The sequence below is a fragment of the Cricetulus griseus genome, chromosome 5 (genome assembly GCF_003668045.3).
Source record: "Cricetulus griseus strain 17A/GY chromosome 5, alternate assembly CriGri-PICRH-1.0, whole genome shotgun sequence".
Taxonomy (NCBI): Eukaryota; Metazoa; Chordata; class Mammalia; order Rodentia; family Cricetidae; genus Cricetulus; species Cricetulus griseus.
This window is the reverse complement of record NC_048598.1, coordinates 39,692,366-39,708,912: the sequence shown is the minus strand read 5'-3', so window position 1 is coordinate 39,708,912 and position 16,547 is coordinate 39,692,366. Positions and strand designations below refer to the sequence as shown.

The 16,547-nt window shown below is 44.1% G+C and overlaps 1 protein-coding gene across 1 annotated transcript in view; it reads right to left on the bottom strand.

The window, feature by feature from the left end:
• Window positions 1-6,523: 6,523 nt before the first annotated feature.
• The window catches only part of C5H1orf21 (chromosome 5 C1orf21 homolog), a 210,434-nt gene continuing 200,410 nt past the window's right edge, over window positions 6,524-16,547 (bottom strand). The window contains exon 6 of the mRNA XM_027417381.2: window positions 6,524-9,059. Within this exon, the coding sequence (XP_027273182.1) occupies window positions 9,021-9,059 (39 nt within the window). The 3' untranslated portion in view covers window positions 6,524-9,020. The remainder of the gene's footprint in view (window positions 9,060-16,547) is intronic.

Below are 16,547 nucleotides of genomic sequence, written 5' to 3'. Positions count from 1 at the left end.
CTCACAATTGGGGAATCAAGAAGAGAGAAAAGGAGGGACAAGGATAGCAGGGTCTCACAAAGACATGTGTACCCCCTCCCACCCATACCCAGGTAGGAAGAAAGGCTTAAGAAAAAACAGAGCCAGGGCAACTGTTAAAAATTATTTAATAGAAACTCCAATGTCAAAATGTAACAATAAACAAAAATACACATGTATAAATATGTATATATAATTAGACTTGTATACTTTCTCAGACCCTTTTCAAAGTGGAACAAAATCATCATAACATCCCGATAGTCAAATCAAAAATAATATGCAAGCCACAGTCCACTGGTGCCATGGGATCGGTACAGCTGAAGCACTTTGAGGGTTCACGCAATTCCATTCAGGAGACAGCTGGGGTATTGACAATGTCCTTTTCTGGAGATGCGGGAGGGAAGGTGGACAACACCTGGCCCTGTCCAGTGTACCTGTTCTTAGCACCAGTAGCCACTACTGTCCAGCTCTCCCATCAGGGGCCTCAGGTATTTAAATCTACACTGTGTGAGTTTGCTTGCCTCAGATTTCTCAGAGTCAAAGCTCTTGGGGATTGCCTTGTGACTTCTTCCATCTATAGGCTGAGTGCCAAACAGTGGTCTGGGATGCCATCATGGCATACTGATTTGCACCAAGTAGTGGTGTTCAAGTGAGTATCCAACATGCCAGGAGATACCCACGGTCACACTTAAAAGTCTAGAGAGAAAATAATACAACCCTCGTACTGTTTTATGTATCATTGTTTTAAAATTGTGTCCTTGTTTTTCATTTCTTGTCTCTTACGACAAAGTAAATGGATGGACACTTTAATGGATTCATGTACAGGAGGGTGTACCTCACAGGGTAGCCATGTGGGAAGGAAACGGGCCCTGATTGCCTCACAGGTCCTTGTGCAGGCAGCATAAACCCTGTGTTCCCAGGCCCACCCCAAGTGGATTAATTTCTCAGGTGCTCAGAAGAACAAACTAGGTTGGGGCTGAATGCTTTCCCTTGAATCAAGGCCATGTTTCTAAATAAACACCAAGACCCGTGGGAGGAGCCATTATGCAGTCTTTGACTGGCATGGAGGCAGTTTGACCCATCTCTTGGCAATGCAATGGAGACAGTAGGAAGTGAGCCAGGACAGAGAATGACAAGAGGGAGCCCTAACTGTCAAGTGGGTGAGTGAGAGGCCACATGTTCCATTGGCTTCCAGCATCAGCATCAACACAGGCTTGAGGTAGGCACGGGGGATACCGCAGAGGGAACCACAAGATACAGAACTAGAAATCCTTGGGTGAGAAGCCAGAGGACTATCTGGGAAAAGAGTGGGCATCTGAGCAAAAAATCCTTCCCTCCAGTCTAGAAGGTGGCTGTGGATGTTAGGTATGTCTGGCTGCACCCAGGAGGGCTGGTGTAGGCAGCTTGAGGCTGCAAACCCCAAGGGCAGCAAAGGAGGGCTGCCTGGAATCCCCAAGCAGAGGACCCCACGTGGCCCCACAGCCTCTCAGGGGAACTTCACCCTGTGAGTCTTGCCTTGGTTTTCCAGCCATGCTGACTTATTGCTAATATTCGGATATATCTAATTCTGTTTCTTCTACCTAACTTCACGTGCGTGTACATGCGTGTGCCTGTGTGTGTGTGTAGAGAGAGAGAGACCCAATGCTGTAAACCTCTGAATAGGTTCTCTGGAAAACCTAAAAGGCACTGCCCATTGTTTTCACAGCCAGATTCTACTTATCTCTGGGGCCTTTCATGACTCACTCCAGGGGAGCTACCTGCAATGAAAGTCCCCACAGGGTCCTCAGCCACTGTCTAGTCTTGTGATATTCTGAACTCGAATACCATTTATCTGTACTTTATGATAAAAAACCAACAAACCAAAATAACACCCCTCACCCCCAAGACCCCTAACTGTCCTTGGCAAGATTCTCAGGTATGTTTTTGTGACCTGGCAGCCTTCCTGGGTCGGTGCAGATGAACTAACCCAGGGGAAGGCTACGCAAAGGTTTTACCTCTGGTTAGAACCACACACTGAATAGGGAACCACACACTTCCTAAATGTTTATTTTAGGGTGCACTCTCATCTCTGGGTTTAGGCTAACCTAGTCCCAAGGGGTATTATTAGCCATCATTTCTCTAAAGACAGGTTACGATGAACTAGCTCTGTCTCCCATGAACCTCCAAATCAGATCCAGACCAGGCTAAAGGCCCTGAACTCAAACAGCTTCCTGGGACAGGAAGAGAAGGTGGAAAGGACAGAAAGGATGGGTGGGGTTAATTCTTTCCAGCCAGCAGCTGTGTATTTCCAAAGGAAGGCAATTCCCACTCCAAGCTGAGTGGTCACATATAACTTCAGGGACACACACCGAGTGAAGAGTGCAGAGAAGTACCTGACTGTCTCTCTCATTCTCCACAAATCCGTAGCAAAGTCCCAGAGCCCAGTTTGCCGTCCTGTACTCATCTTCTGCTATTCTCTTTGCTACTCTTAAGCTCCAACCCAGACAGCCCTCTTCAGCCATGGATGACTCCTCTGGTACTTTCCATCTGTGCCCAGACAAGTATGGATTTTGCTGTTATTTTCTGGAAGCTTCATGTCATGCCCGAAGCTGGCTGGCTACCACTGCAGCCTCATTCCACAGAATCCTTGATTTCCCTAAGGCAGACCTTCTAGATTGTTTCTGCTTAATGGCAGGCTCCCAGAGGGTGGAAACTATTTGGTTCACCTTTGTATTGCTCGGCCATTGGCTCAGAGCCTGGAGCCTACCAGGTGTCCAAATAATCTGGTGAGTGACCATGTCCTTAGGACTGGGAAGGGGAATGCTAAATACGCTACAACTAGGACAACTGGAAAGGTACTAACTCCACACATTGATAACAGAGCACCCCCGATGGCGTTGCTGCAATGTCACAGTCAAGGCCACATGGATGAGTATGAATGTGTGAGCAATGCTATGGCTGGACTTGGCTGTGTCTTCAGTTCCACTGTGGGCTGAGAAAGGACATGAGTCAAAACACCCACTCAGAGGCCCAGGAGAGTCAGACACCAGGCACAGATGGGCACAGGGGAGAAGACCATGCAGACACCTTGGTGCTCCCACTGGAGTTGACTCAAATCTATGCAAAAGCAGTTGTTAGGTTTTCCAGTTTAAGCATCCTTACAGTTACATGGATATTCTCCTAGACATTATCGTAGTGAAGGGTAAAAGGCAGCTTTCCTTACCTCCCCTAGCCTGTCTGTGATTAAGCATTTATGTTTTCTTTATCCATCTATGTTTGTGTATGTGTTAAAAGAACAGATCCAAATTTAACGTCCTAATAAGGCAACTGCCTGGGTCTGATCCAGGAAAACAGATAGTAATTTTTATGAATTTACATCTTTCTTTGGAAGGAAAAATATGGCTTGGAATCTCCTGCAAAACTCCCTTCACTCATTTGCCTGTTAAAGCAGAAGAGTCCCTGAAGGTCTGGACTAAAAGGCCAAGTCAGGGACTATATTAAAAACAAACAAACAAACAAACAAACAAACAGACAGACAACCTCCTGGGTCCCAGCCAAGTGGCCCTAAGATCTAATTTTCAACCCTGGAGAACAGAAGGCAGTTCTGGCTAAGTTTCTGCTGTTCTTTTTACTTTAAATCTTACTCAGTCAAATCCAAGGGCTTGGTCTAAAAATAACCCTTGGGAAGGAAAGAAGAATGGATTCAGTGCAAAGAGACAATGTCATGCCTAGTGGGACCTTCCTGACTTAAGGAATTTCTCTGGTTTTCAAGAGCCATTCCCACACCATCTTGAAGGAATCTGGAAATTGCTAAGTTAGAAGCAACCAGGATTCTGGGGACCATTTTTTTTTCCCACAAAGAACTTGGACAGGATATTCTTTTTAAGTTTGCAAGGTGAGTAAATGAGGGTGTGGCTGTGGGTCCCCTCCAGGTAGTATCTTTACCAGTTGCGGTGGAGATGAGGCATCTCTTACCCCATGCATTTTAGAGGGCAGGGAGATGAACTCCATAGAGTTCCTAAGCTGGCCTGACCTTGGACCAGAGTGATTCTAGGTCACCACTGAGAGACATATCTAGGTGTGGTGTTTAAACTAGCCTGGAAAATATAGACTCCTAGCCCAGCAACCAAAATGAGAAATATCCAAGCATAGCCCACCAGAAAGGATTTCCAAGTAAGTCAGTGGGTGATCCAGGCATCATCTTCCTCCTTGGAACCTCTCAGATCTCTCTGCAAAAGGTGAGGCTTTTAACAGTCAAAAGACAAGTCTCTGAAGAAAACAAGACCAGGAGAACCAGGGAAGAAACCACAGACCCAAAACATGCTATAGGTGGCATCTTTTCTTAGAAGCTGGAAAGATATGTTTAAATCCCCCAAAGCCTTTCCCCTCTGAGCTCCAAAGTCCTTCTGTCTGTCACCACGGCCTCTTTGGGTTTGTGCGAAGCTTGAAGGATTAGTGAAGGCCAAGTAAGATTCTACCATGAAGAAAGCATGCTGGTAAGGAGCCAAAGACAGACTCTAGAAGATTGATGCTCTCAAAGGCTTTTTTCACAGTGTTACAAGGTGTGTAGTCATAATACACTTGAATGACGTCTTTCCTTCTTCCAACATACGCATTTTCATTGGACGGACCAACTCAATATGTAAGACACATCACTTAGAATGTAGGGGGGCACATGGACTGTTTTGAGGACTACATGAGATAGCAACAACATTGAGGGCAGCATCTGGCACAGAGTGAACATCAATAATGACTATTAGTTCCCTTTCCTCTTCCCATTCAAAATGAAATCAGATCTCAGATATGAGAGAGGATCTTCTGAAAACCATGGCACCACTATGGGTCCCAGGGTTCGTCATAAGGGACATATATTTTCCCATAGACTTGAAAAAAATTTTTTCTGGAGACATAACAATAGAAAAGGTGACTGCGGAAATCAAAGGTGTCTTCCCATTAGAAGAATGCAACTGTTTGTCTGCAAAAGTAATTCACAGACCTCATTCAAGGAATTCTAATGGTTCATCCCAGAGCAATTGCAGAGGGCTCACACAGCTTGGAAGAGACACACTGGGTCCTGCCAATCCACCCGTGAAATCCTGAAGCCCCTGCTTCCAGCCACCTTTTCATTATGCCTTTAAACATATATTCCCTACCCACCAACCATGCCTTATTTTTCTACTGAGTTTTAAGCAATTTAACAAAGAGATCAACTTCTAAAGAGGTATAAAGGAATACAGCTCAGAGATAGCTTTCTGGTGGAAAAAGCAAGGAAGGCAGGTTATATAAAATTACAGAGTACAATGTGATACTGCTCCCTTCCCTTGTTTTTGAGAGAAACTTAAGGGAGAGGATTTTGGTATCAATTGTTATGTCTTTTATAATGAAAATACCGGGATTTTAAAATCTAGATTCTTTATATTTTCCCGGATTAAGAAGGTGATATTTTCTCTTATTTCAAAACAAACATGTTTAATGAAGTTTCTTTTCTTGGGATCAGTAGAGATGGAACAACTTTTAAATTCTCACCCAGTGTCTAAACAGGACTTATCACTATGCCAAACTGCACTGTAGGTGAATGAGATAAAATTCAGAAGAGGTATAATCAATTTTCGCAGGGTTACAGGACTACTCCTGCTGGAATAGAATAATGGTGGTGATGAGTTTGGGTGGAGGACAAAGTTATAACTCAATGTTGGAGGCCGTTCCCCTGGGATCTAGGTGTGGGGCTTACCATCCCTGGGCCGTCATCTCTCTGGCATTGTCACTTCAGTACTTGGGTACACCCACGACACAAAAACACTTTATTCCTTAGAGTGGAGGAATGGACAGGCTCCAGGGGGCTGGGAACCAAGGCTATTCCTGGGACACGTAGTTCTTACTTGAGTCATCCTAGGCACAGCAGACAAGGAGAGACCTGCCACTGTGTGGCTGCTTCAGGGGCTGACCTAGTTTTTTCATCTCTGGACTTTGTACCTTCTTTGTCCCTAAATAGACCATAATGTCACTCTGTGCTCCCACTTAAGCCTGAGGCTAGGAGGCCTCATGGAGGTAAAAGCCTCTTTTGAGTTTGTCTGCCAGCAAGAAACACGTATTCAATTATGAGAGCGGTACTCTGTGACCCTGAATCTCTGCCAAGCAAAAGAAAGCTGCGCACACACTGCTGAGTCTTTACAACTCTACAACTTGGAGAACACGAGGCATGTGTAACCGAGCTGCAAATCTCACCACTCCACCCACTGGCCTTAGCCCTCAGCCATTCTAAAAGCTCTTCAAAATATCCTCTGTCCATTTTTCAACACTTTTCTTCCTGCATCTATCCACCAGGCCACTTTCTTTCCTTCTTCCCTCCTTCCAACTCCCAAGTCCTACAGACATGATAACTAGCAAGATGTGCTGGCATATATACAGGATAATTCTTTTCACTACACCTGAGACAGTCTGCTTAATGTCCTGATATGGGGGAGTGGTAGATATTTTTAATTGAGATCCTTCCAGAAGGTACAGAAAAATAAAGTACAAACACAAGTCACTTGACAAGTTTATGATTCAAACCAACAAATGGAAAACAGACAGTTTTGAGTGCTGCTAACATAGTCAAGCATTTCATGCCAACCCACTCAACCATCCCATTTCTTGGACCTATTTCTAGAGGTACCAAATGTGTCTGAAGATGAACTCACTTCTGTGTAGCGAAGAGGTATCCAGTGTGAAACACGGGAGACAGAACTGTGAAAAACCGCTGTTTCCTAAACAGCACTTAGGGTTTTATTAACACTCAAAAGTCAGGTTTCCAAGAAACATGTGTAACATCCAAAATGCTAAACGTGACTGAGGAAAAGGACAAGGGTGTTTCATCTTCGGGTAGAGGGTGGTGATTTTTCTGGTAAGACACTCTTAGACACCAAGTAGAGGAGTCAAATGGAAGACGTTAACACTCATTTCATTCTTGCTTGATATAAACATGAGATTCCGGAAAAGGCCATCCACAGAACAGTGAACAAAGTCTCCAGTGAACAAGTTGAGGTGGGGTTTAGCAGTTCATTTACAGTTGAGGAAAACTATTTTCGTCCTTTGGCCAAAAACCATACAAGGGGAGGGAACTTAAAACCCTAGACTACTCGACTCTCCCTGCATTTTTCTGCTTGATGCTGGATAAAAAAGCCTTAGCTTTTGGCTGCAACTCTATTTATGTAACAACCACAGCTGCTCCCCAAAATAGCTGCTGCTGGCTGCAAGAATTATGGGATTTTGTTGCTTACACTCGAGTCCGTTTTCTGTAGCACTCGACTGCATTTTCTTTCCTTCACTTTTGTTGCCTTGGGTCTGGCAGGAGATGAAGAATCTTGCCATTTTGCGGAAAGATTTGAAAGTCAAGGCTCATTTTGGCAAGAACCAATTTAGCTTCCTATTTTATTCTGTGACAATCCTTTGACAACTGGGAACATCTTAACCATCCCTCTTGTAACTTATTCCACCTTCCAAAGGTGGCAGTGTGGCTGATAGTGAGGTCCCTGAAACTCACAACCCTCCAAGAGAAAAACACAGCATTCCTCTGTGTGTGTGTGTGTGTGTGTGTGTGTGTGTGTGTAGGACAAACCCAACCCTGGACTGCTGGCATGGCATTTAATAGGGTGCCCTCCCCTGAAAGTAACAAAGAGAACCCTCGTCAAAGCTATCAAACATGATAAAAAAATACAAAAGTTATTTTCTCCTTTTGATTGCTATTTACTTGTGACAATATTTGTTAAAAATATTACTTCTGTCTTTGAGAAGAGATCATCCTCTTCATATAGCATGGAAAAATAAACTCTACTGGACACACAGTCAACACTCCCCACATCTCCAACATCACTTGTGTCAATGTCCTGTTTCCCTTTAGGCAGACACCTTTTACCCACACTACCGGTGCTGGAAACACAATGGAAGGAGGTGGAAAGACTCCTGTAGCATTCCGAAGGGGGCGAATTGGAAAACAACGTGCTTTAATACCCAAGAAAGCCAAAGGTCACGGGGGTTTCCAGCCCTCCTAAGAAGTCATGGGGTTGTCCCCTCATCTCTTCTAACCACTCACAGCCCTTCCAAACCATGGTAGCCATCAGCAGACGGGTGGGGAGCCATTTAGGCCAATCATCTGGGTAGAAGCTATGAAGGAACACTTGGCTTCCACACCTAAGATCATCTGAAAATGCTGAACTGGATGAATGGGAGAAGACAAGGATACATAAAAACAGTAAAATGTTTATTTCTTAGAAAAAAAAAAGTGAGGAGGAGGGATTCAAGATGACTGTGGTCACACTTCCATTTGCATCTGAGCAAAGCCAATGCTACAAACTTAATCCTGCACTAAGCGTCCTAGTAAGTGGAACAACCTGTGGCTCACTCCTATGTCACTTCCAGGAGCCAGGTCACAGCATTCTTTTAATCAATTGTGGCTCTTCTACTTTTGAGCAGAGAAACGAGGCTCACCATAGCCACCATCCCATCTCCAAAGACCCACATTACCAGTGAGAAGCAAGGCTCAGGCCATCTCTGGACCACATAGAAGAGATGGACAAGGAGGAAAGGAGGGGAGGAGAAGCTTGACTTCAAAGCAGAACCAGGCTAGAACTGAAGTCTGTAACAGAGTTCATCACTATCTCGTCTTATAGAAAACAGGCTGGAGAGTATCGGATAACCAATAGTATCTTTAAGGTGAAGTGCAGAACTTTGCTGCATAATTGGACACGAGAGAAGTGAAAAGTTGCAACAAGTTTTAACTAGCAGCAACAAAGAAAGTTCCAGAACAGTTTTGTTTTTTTTGTGTGTGGATGTGTGGATGTGTGTGTGTGTGTGTGTTTGTGTTTAGCAATATTCCTTTGCAGGTTCATTAAGAAACACTGTGATTTAAGGGGGCATACGATATGGAACGGTCTTCTTTTGCTATAGTGCTGTTCGGTGAAGAGAACCGACCTTTGCAAAGGTTTCAACTGGGGTGTAACCTATTTACACAGTAGTAGCTCCTGGTCTGAGTGGGAGAACCGATGCTATGTGATATCCTCTTCTTCAGAACAGTAATCCCGGCCCTGGGAATAAAAAAGAAGGACACATGAATAAAAAAACCAACCAGGGCCCAAAACAGTTACTGGTGGTCCACTTTCTTCCAGCTTAAGTCTGCTTTGTCATGGAATCCAGTCTTCATTGGTGGCTGCTGGGTGCAGATCGATGTATCCCAAACATGTGCTGGCTGATTTTTAAGCTCCATTTATCTCAAGCCAGGATATACCATACCCATAGAAAACTCTGTTAAACACTGGCAAGAATTATGTCAACTTATATTACAGGCGCATATGAGATGCCGCTCACACGAAGAAGTTAAAGAGACGAAGCAGCTAGGAGCCTTATCTCTTACCATGGAGACTCAACAGTCACTTTCTGCTGCTCATATTCTATAGTTCCAACCCCACGCTTGCCACGTAAAATGTCAAAGGAGGAGGAAGTGTAATCAAGGGATGCCCGAGTTTTAACTCATTCTAAAATGGTTTAAAGGAACAGCAAACAAGGATGCCATGAACATGGGTGACAGATCTGGGGCTGGGCCTGGTCCTCATGAATGACTTCAAGGACAAGAGTCTTTGATGTGCTTGACAGCAAGCAGGTTCTTGGCAGGCTTAAGGGCAGCAGGGAATGGCCACTTTTAAGCATCTTTTATCCCCTTGCCACTATGAAGACAGAGCTGGGACCAGGATTGAGACTTGGTATTTGACCTGACTGAGTTGTCTTGATCAACATATGTAGCCTTCTGAGGACAAGTCTCCACAGAGAGCACAAGGCAAAAGTACCTTCCTGTTTCATCACCTATGTCACAGGCCAGGCTTTTGTGAAAGGTCAAGTGTTAGGGTCCATTTGTTATTCACTCTGTTTCATCTTGACTTAAGGTCAGAGAGTTCAAATCTATTCTTGTTCCTCAAGGTTAAACAACAGGATGTTTGGCCAAAGGTGTGGCTACCTGATGTCTTTCCCCTGGAGACCAAATAATAGGATGCTTGACTTAGGGCGTGGTCACTAGATGTACTGAGTATTAAGGAGGTAATTACCTTTGTTCCTCGTATCATAGTAAGAAAGTCTTTTGCCCTCACCTTTTGATTGGGGTATATAAAAACCATGAGTAATAAACTTGAGGCGTCTACAGTATTCACTGAGCACCCCCCTGACTCTATCGTCTGTCTTTTGTCTCTTGTCTTTCTCAATCCTCACTCCCTTTTTCAGGCACATTTGAACAGGTTGGCTGGTCCCAACAGTCAAGTTGGATTATTTTGTTTGTACTCTTCACTGATTTTTCTTTTCAAATACAAACTAGATGCTCTATATTTGTGGACAAATGCTCCTTTAAATGCAGAAATTTTGGCTGTATAACATATAAAAATAAGAACCTCAAACAATGTTGAAGGGACCAGCTCCCCATTTCGGCAGCCATAACAGCCAAACATGTATTTGTCTGACCTTGTCTTAGTCACTAAGGTCAGATGCCTGCCCATTTCGGCAGCCATGACAGTAACACGTGCTTTTCTGACCTTGCCTTGGTCACTAGAGGTTAGGTGTCTGCCTCGTGGCAGGGAACCAATCAGAAGTTAGCTGGTGGCGCTATGCTTTACGGCTCTGGGTGTGCTTTACGGACAAGTGCACAGCAATGACGTGCAGAGCATAGCAACCACCCTGGGAGGGCCTATGGGCCATAACAACCAGTTGGCCAATCAACACAGGGCAAGCCCTCCAAGCCTGGAGGCACACCAATCCTGAGCCTGTGCGTACTTGTAGACACTCCCCTTACGCTGCCCTACAAGATCTCTATGCAGCCCCTTTGAGCTGTCTTTGCTAGCCATCCACCACGGCGGGTGGGTGAAAGACCTGAGCTAACATGGGGTTAGCTCGTTAAACAATAAAGCCTCATGCTGTTTGCATCAAGCTTTCGAATCTGCCTGGTGATTGGGGTGACCGTGGTCCTGGGCTGAGACCCCGGAGGCCTGAGTTTTCCGGGGGTCTAACAATGTAACTAAAGTTGTATATGACAATGGATGCTCCCATAGTTTATCTTATTTGATAAGCAAGTTATTTATCCCACACACTTTTCTTGTTAACTATTTTATAGTACATTTATTTCAGGCAAGTTCAACTCATACTTTGTTGCTTCTTTTGTTTTTGTTTATTCTATCTCATCTTTGCAGTTGACATGCATGAAGTATTGGCAACAAACAATTTTCTTGTTTACTGTGCGCATATTCTTGATTTCAGGCTAACTTTTTAATATTGTAAGTCTTATTTTAGTATATTAAAAAGTAGAATTCTTGGCTATTGAAGGTACTTTTCTAACCCCTCAGCCCACTGCTACTTCCAGCATATTCAGTACACTTGCTTTCTTTCAAACAAACAAACCCCAAACTTTCTAATTGGAATGCATTCTTAAAAGCATCAGTGCTTACATTTTTAATGTAACTATTCCTCAAATATATAACATGCTTATATATTTCTTTGTTATGTATCTGTACATTGGAAATATTTCACATTTCCCTAATGCTGAAGTGTCACTATTATAGATTATTAAGCACATGTCTAGATGCTAATTACAGCTGTATTTCTTACTAATTTTGGTACCTTGTTCAAGTTATCTCTTTAAGGCTCAGTTTTCTTATTGATGGATTAAAAATAATGACAGTTATATGGCATGGCTGTTCAAAGTTAGTATTAATAGTGTCTATTAATACTGTGACTGGTAAATTAATTTGTTCATGATGTGTACATACATGTATACAAGTGTGTTTCACATACAAAAAACAAAACAAACAAACAAGCAAACAAAAAAACACACACTACCATACAACAAAGTTGCAGAAGCAGGATTGGTCATCCATTCTTTGTCAAACAGCCCAGACTGCTTATTCTGTCAGAATGAGTTGCTATATAGCCTGTTTTAGTTTCTTGCACCAAGAGAGTGCAGTCCCATGTGCTTTGCAGAATGGAAGTCCAGTGTCCACTGTGGTTTGACTCACTGGCAGCGTAATACCTCCAGGGGACAGAAAATGGGTAACCAATGCTCCTAAGAAGAGGATGCAGCCTTCCCAGTGACATAGCTCATGATGACCACCGTCCTGAGTTTTGTACCAGACCAGGCAGGAACCACTCTCTCAGTCATCAACTGGAGAGTTGTAAAGGAGACCCCTCAAGGTTCCTGACCCCTGGGAGTTCATTCTCCAGCATGGGAAACTGGACACACACAAATCTAGCAGCACAAGATCACAAGCATCAAGCAATGGTCTCCGTGTGGCTATAACTAAGGAGCTTCAGACTAGACTTGGAGATGGATGCTGGGTAAACAGCTGGGCAGGAGGTCAGAGTTTTCATGGTGATCTAACTAGCATATAAAAGTGGACCTGGGTAAAATGACAGGCTTTGGTTTCTTGGGCACATTCCCTTTCTCTATCCCATAGGACTATGATCAGAGTTACGTGTGGAAAAATACCTCATTCTGTCAGATAGTCAATAAATGTTAGCTGTTGTCACTGTTATTGTATTAGGCTCCTGGTAGGGGTGAAAAGCCTCATTTGTGAGTGAGGGCTGTGGTCTTAAGGTGAGATCTGACAGGCAACAGAGAACTCCCCCCCTCCTCAGCAGTATGTCCCAGGCAGATCTGAATCCCAATCCCTGTATACGAAGACAAGTTCTGTAGCAAAAACTAAAGTCCCTTCTCATCTTATGTCAAAGTAGGGCCTCACATAGAAGCAAAGGTTCAGGTAGTTCACGTGAGGTTGAGTGGGCCCCTCCACTATGAGGAAGCAAACACACACACACACACACACACACACACACACACACAAATCCCTTTGGTATTTATTAACACAGTGCTTCGAAACATGCGAAAGGGCTATAAGATGATAAAACTAAAGGACCCGGGGCTAGAGAGGTGGCTCAGCAGTGAAGAGCACTTGCTGATCTTGCAGAGGACCTGGGTTCAGTTTCTAGCATTCACATGGCAGATCACAACTACCCATAACTTCGGCTCTAGGGGATCTGACATCCTTCTGGCCTCCTAAAACACTGTAGGCACATGCTTGTACACACACACACACACACACACACACACACACACACACACACACACACACACACAAATGCGTGCGTGTGCACATTCTCGACATACATTAAAAACAAAACAAAAAACCTAAGGGACCATTTTAGACACTCCAGGTTTATTGCCAGCACACAAAGGCCCTCTATCACACCCCTTGAGGAACAAAGCTGAATAAACGCTCTGTCTCAGCCAGACCCTGAGACTTACATTTCCTGAGAATTTGTTCCTCTAAATTTTTCTAATTATTACAAGCAGGAGGAAAAAACCCACATGAGTTGCTTTGCAGACATCATTTCATTTATTATTCATATCAACTTTGCAGGGTAGGAGTGGAGTCTCGTGGCAGTGAGCAAATCTCAGAGAAGCCCAAGATCCCCGAGCTAATCTCTACCTTTCCTGGGAGGTTGTAGTGACTTGATAAGAAAATTCAAATTCCAGTTGGTTTCATTTTTCTTATCTCCTGGTGGCAGCTCAGAGGATGGAATACTTTGGGAACAAAGACTTCGGAGATCAGAACACATAGCAGCTAAGAGATGCCACAAGGCATGCAGGCCTAAGTGACCCAGAGATCTGCTGGGAGGGCTCCAATCCCCATATCCCACGAGCACCCCCATTTGCACACTGGTCCTACTGGGCAGACCAGGGAACAAGCTTCTGCTGATAGGACTTCATGTCTCATTTAAATTGTTAAAGAACTTCTAAAACCAGAATTGTCAAACTTTCAGCCATCAGGGAGGCAGGAAGTAGGATTGAGCAGGCTGGAGACACAGTAAGTTTCTTAGCTGAAGAAGGCCCTTCTACCCCCATTCGGGGACCCAAAATGGAAGGAAGAATTTGTAAAGCCCTCTATGCAATTGTATGCTAGTCACAATTCCAGCCTTATGTCAAGGACCCACCAAGAGTTTTCAGGGAGACCCCACCCAGCACATTAAAAGAATGGAAACTCCAAATGACGCTGACAGTCAGGAATGATTATTTCAAAGAGCCACAGGGGCATTTTGATACAAATTCAAATGATAGGAAAAGCTGGGTCTGGTGGCACAGACCTGCCATTTTTAACCACTTGGGAAGCTGAGGCAGGAGGTTTTCAAGTTAAAGACCAACCTGGGCAACTTAACAAAACCCTATACCCAAACAAACAACAACAAAGAGGGGGTACAGCTTAGTGACAAAGTGTCTACTTAGCATGTGCCAGCCCAGGCATCACAAAACAAAACAAGTGGTAAATGTGCTGGAACAGTGCAGCAAAGTCCTGCTTTCCTGTAGTCCCCAGAGGAGGTATGCTCTTGGCCTATGGACCCAGTGGATATCCGGCTCTGCAGTTTCATGGCAACCTTGGTTCCATTTCCCGAGTCTAAACTGTTTCTATATACCTCGCCTCCGTTGATTCTAAATCAATTTCCTTCTCCTCTTCTTCTCTTCACCCTTCTCTTCCTTCTCTTATCCCTCCTTCCTTCTTCTTCCTCTTCCTTCCCCTCCTCCCCTTCCTCCCTCTTTTTCTTCTCTTCCCTTTTAAAAGACACAACCAAAAACAAGCAAATGCCAAGAAACCCACAGCACAAATACAGAATGTCATTTCCAGAAATACAGCTTAAGTTGCATGGAAATGAAATTCTGACAATGTAGTGAATCTTAAATATTTACCAGAGCATAACACTAAACTTTTGTTTATTTGAAGACATGTTAACTAAACAGTTAAACGTGTGTGTGTGTGTGTGTGTGTGTGTGTGTGTGTGCATGTTAAAAACAAACCTTTATTGTAGGAGTTAAAACATAAAATATAAAAGCAACTTCAAGCAGAGGAGACAGCTCAACCTGTAGAGCTCCTGCCTTGCAAACAGGGGGACCTGGTTCAACCCCCAGAATCCATGTGAAAGCTGGGTGCTGGGGCTGTGGACATGGCTCAGAGGACAAAGCCCTTGCTGCACAAGTGTGAGGACCAGAGTCTGGATCTCCAGAAGTCATCTAAGAAGCAGGGAAGGGATGATGGCCACCTGTGACCCCAGCAATCAGGAAGCAGGCACCTTGCCCCTGAAGCAAGCTGGCTAGCCAGATTAGACAACGTAGCAAGCTCCAGATTCAGAGATACTCTGTCTGTCTCAATAAATAGAAAATGACCAAGGAAGACACTGATGTCAGCTTCATGCCTCCACATGCATGTGTACACCTACACCTGACTCCCCTGCCCCAGCTGGGCATGGTGGAGGGTGTTGTAATTCCAGTGCCGGGGAGGTGGAGACAGAGGACTCCTGGAATTCGCTGGCCAGCCAGTCTAGCCTAACTAGTGAGCTCCAGGCCAGTAAGAGATTTTGCCTCAAAGGAAATAGATTGCCATTCCTGAGGATGACATTCAAGGTTGTCTTTGGCACGCACGCACGCGCGCACACACACACACACACACACACACACACACACACACACACCCCTACCTTTGTATGCATGCACCTATACTCACACATTAAAAAAGGGAAAGCTTCACACCAGCAAAAACAGCCAAGGAATTTACTATGCAAGCTATGAGAAAATTCATCCATTTTTTTTAAATGAAGACACAAGAGGATCCTAAAGAAAGGTAAGTCACAGAGAGTGAAGACTCATTCAAGACACCATACAAGCAAAAAGCAAACGAAGAGAAAAATAATCTGCTTTGGCAGTGAAAAGCCAAATAAAAATAATTAGGGATAAAATAACTCGGGGCAGCCAGTTCTTGAGGATGAACCTTGGGATGCAGCTCTCACACAGTGACAGCTGTGACAAGTATGGCTGCTTTTAAAGTGGCCTGGCAATTTCTATGAAGCCAAGTGAAGATTTGTATCCCCTTTAATACCAGTCAGAGAAATAAAACCCAAAGATATACGACTGCGTGGGAACGGAGAGTGACTATAAGTAGCAAAGTCATTCATCACACAATAGTAGTGTTTGGAAGTTAGAGTGTGCTGGTGGCTCTGCAGTTGGGCAAACTTGCTAAAAACCATTGGCCCATGCATGTAATATCAGTTTGCTTTATGGTGTATAAATTACATATACCTTGATGAAGTTGTCAATTTTATAATTACAAGTATTTATCTTGGAGCTCTGTTTTATAAGTCATGGGAAGAAGTATTTGAAAACAGGTATACATTCATACAGCTGGGTAGTGGTGGTATATGCCTTTAAAACCAGTGCTCGAACACCTTTAATCCCAGTGCTCGAAAGGCAGAGGCAGGTGGATCTTTGTGAGTTCAAGGCCAGCCTGGTCTACAGAGTTGAGTTCCAGGACCACCTGGGCTAAACAGAGAAACCCTATCTTGAAAAACCTCTATCTATCTATCTATCTATCTATCTATCTATCTATCTATCTATCTATCATCTATCTATTCACTATTGCCTACTACTAGACAGACAGCAATCTCATGCATCCTCCCTGTGCCCGAAACAGTCACTACTCCCACGCACTCTCTACTCTCTT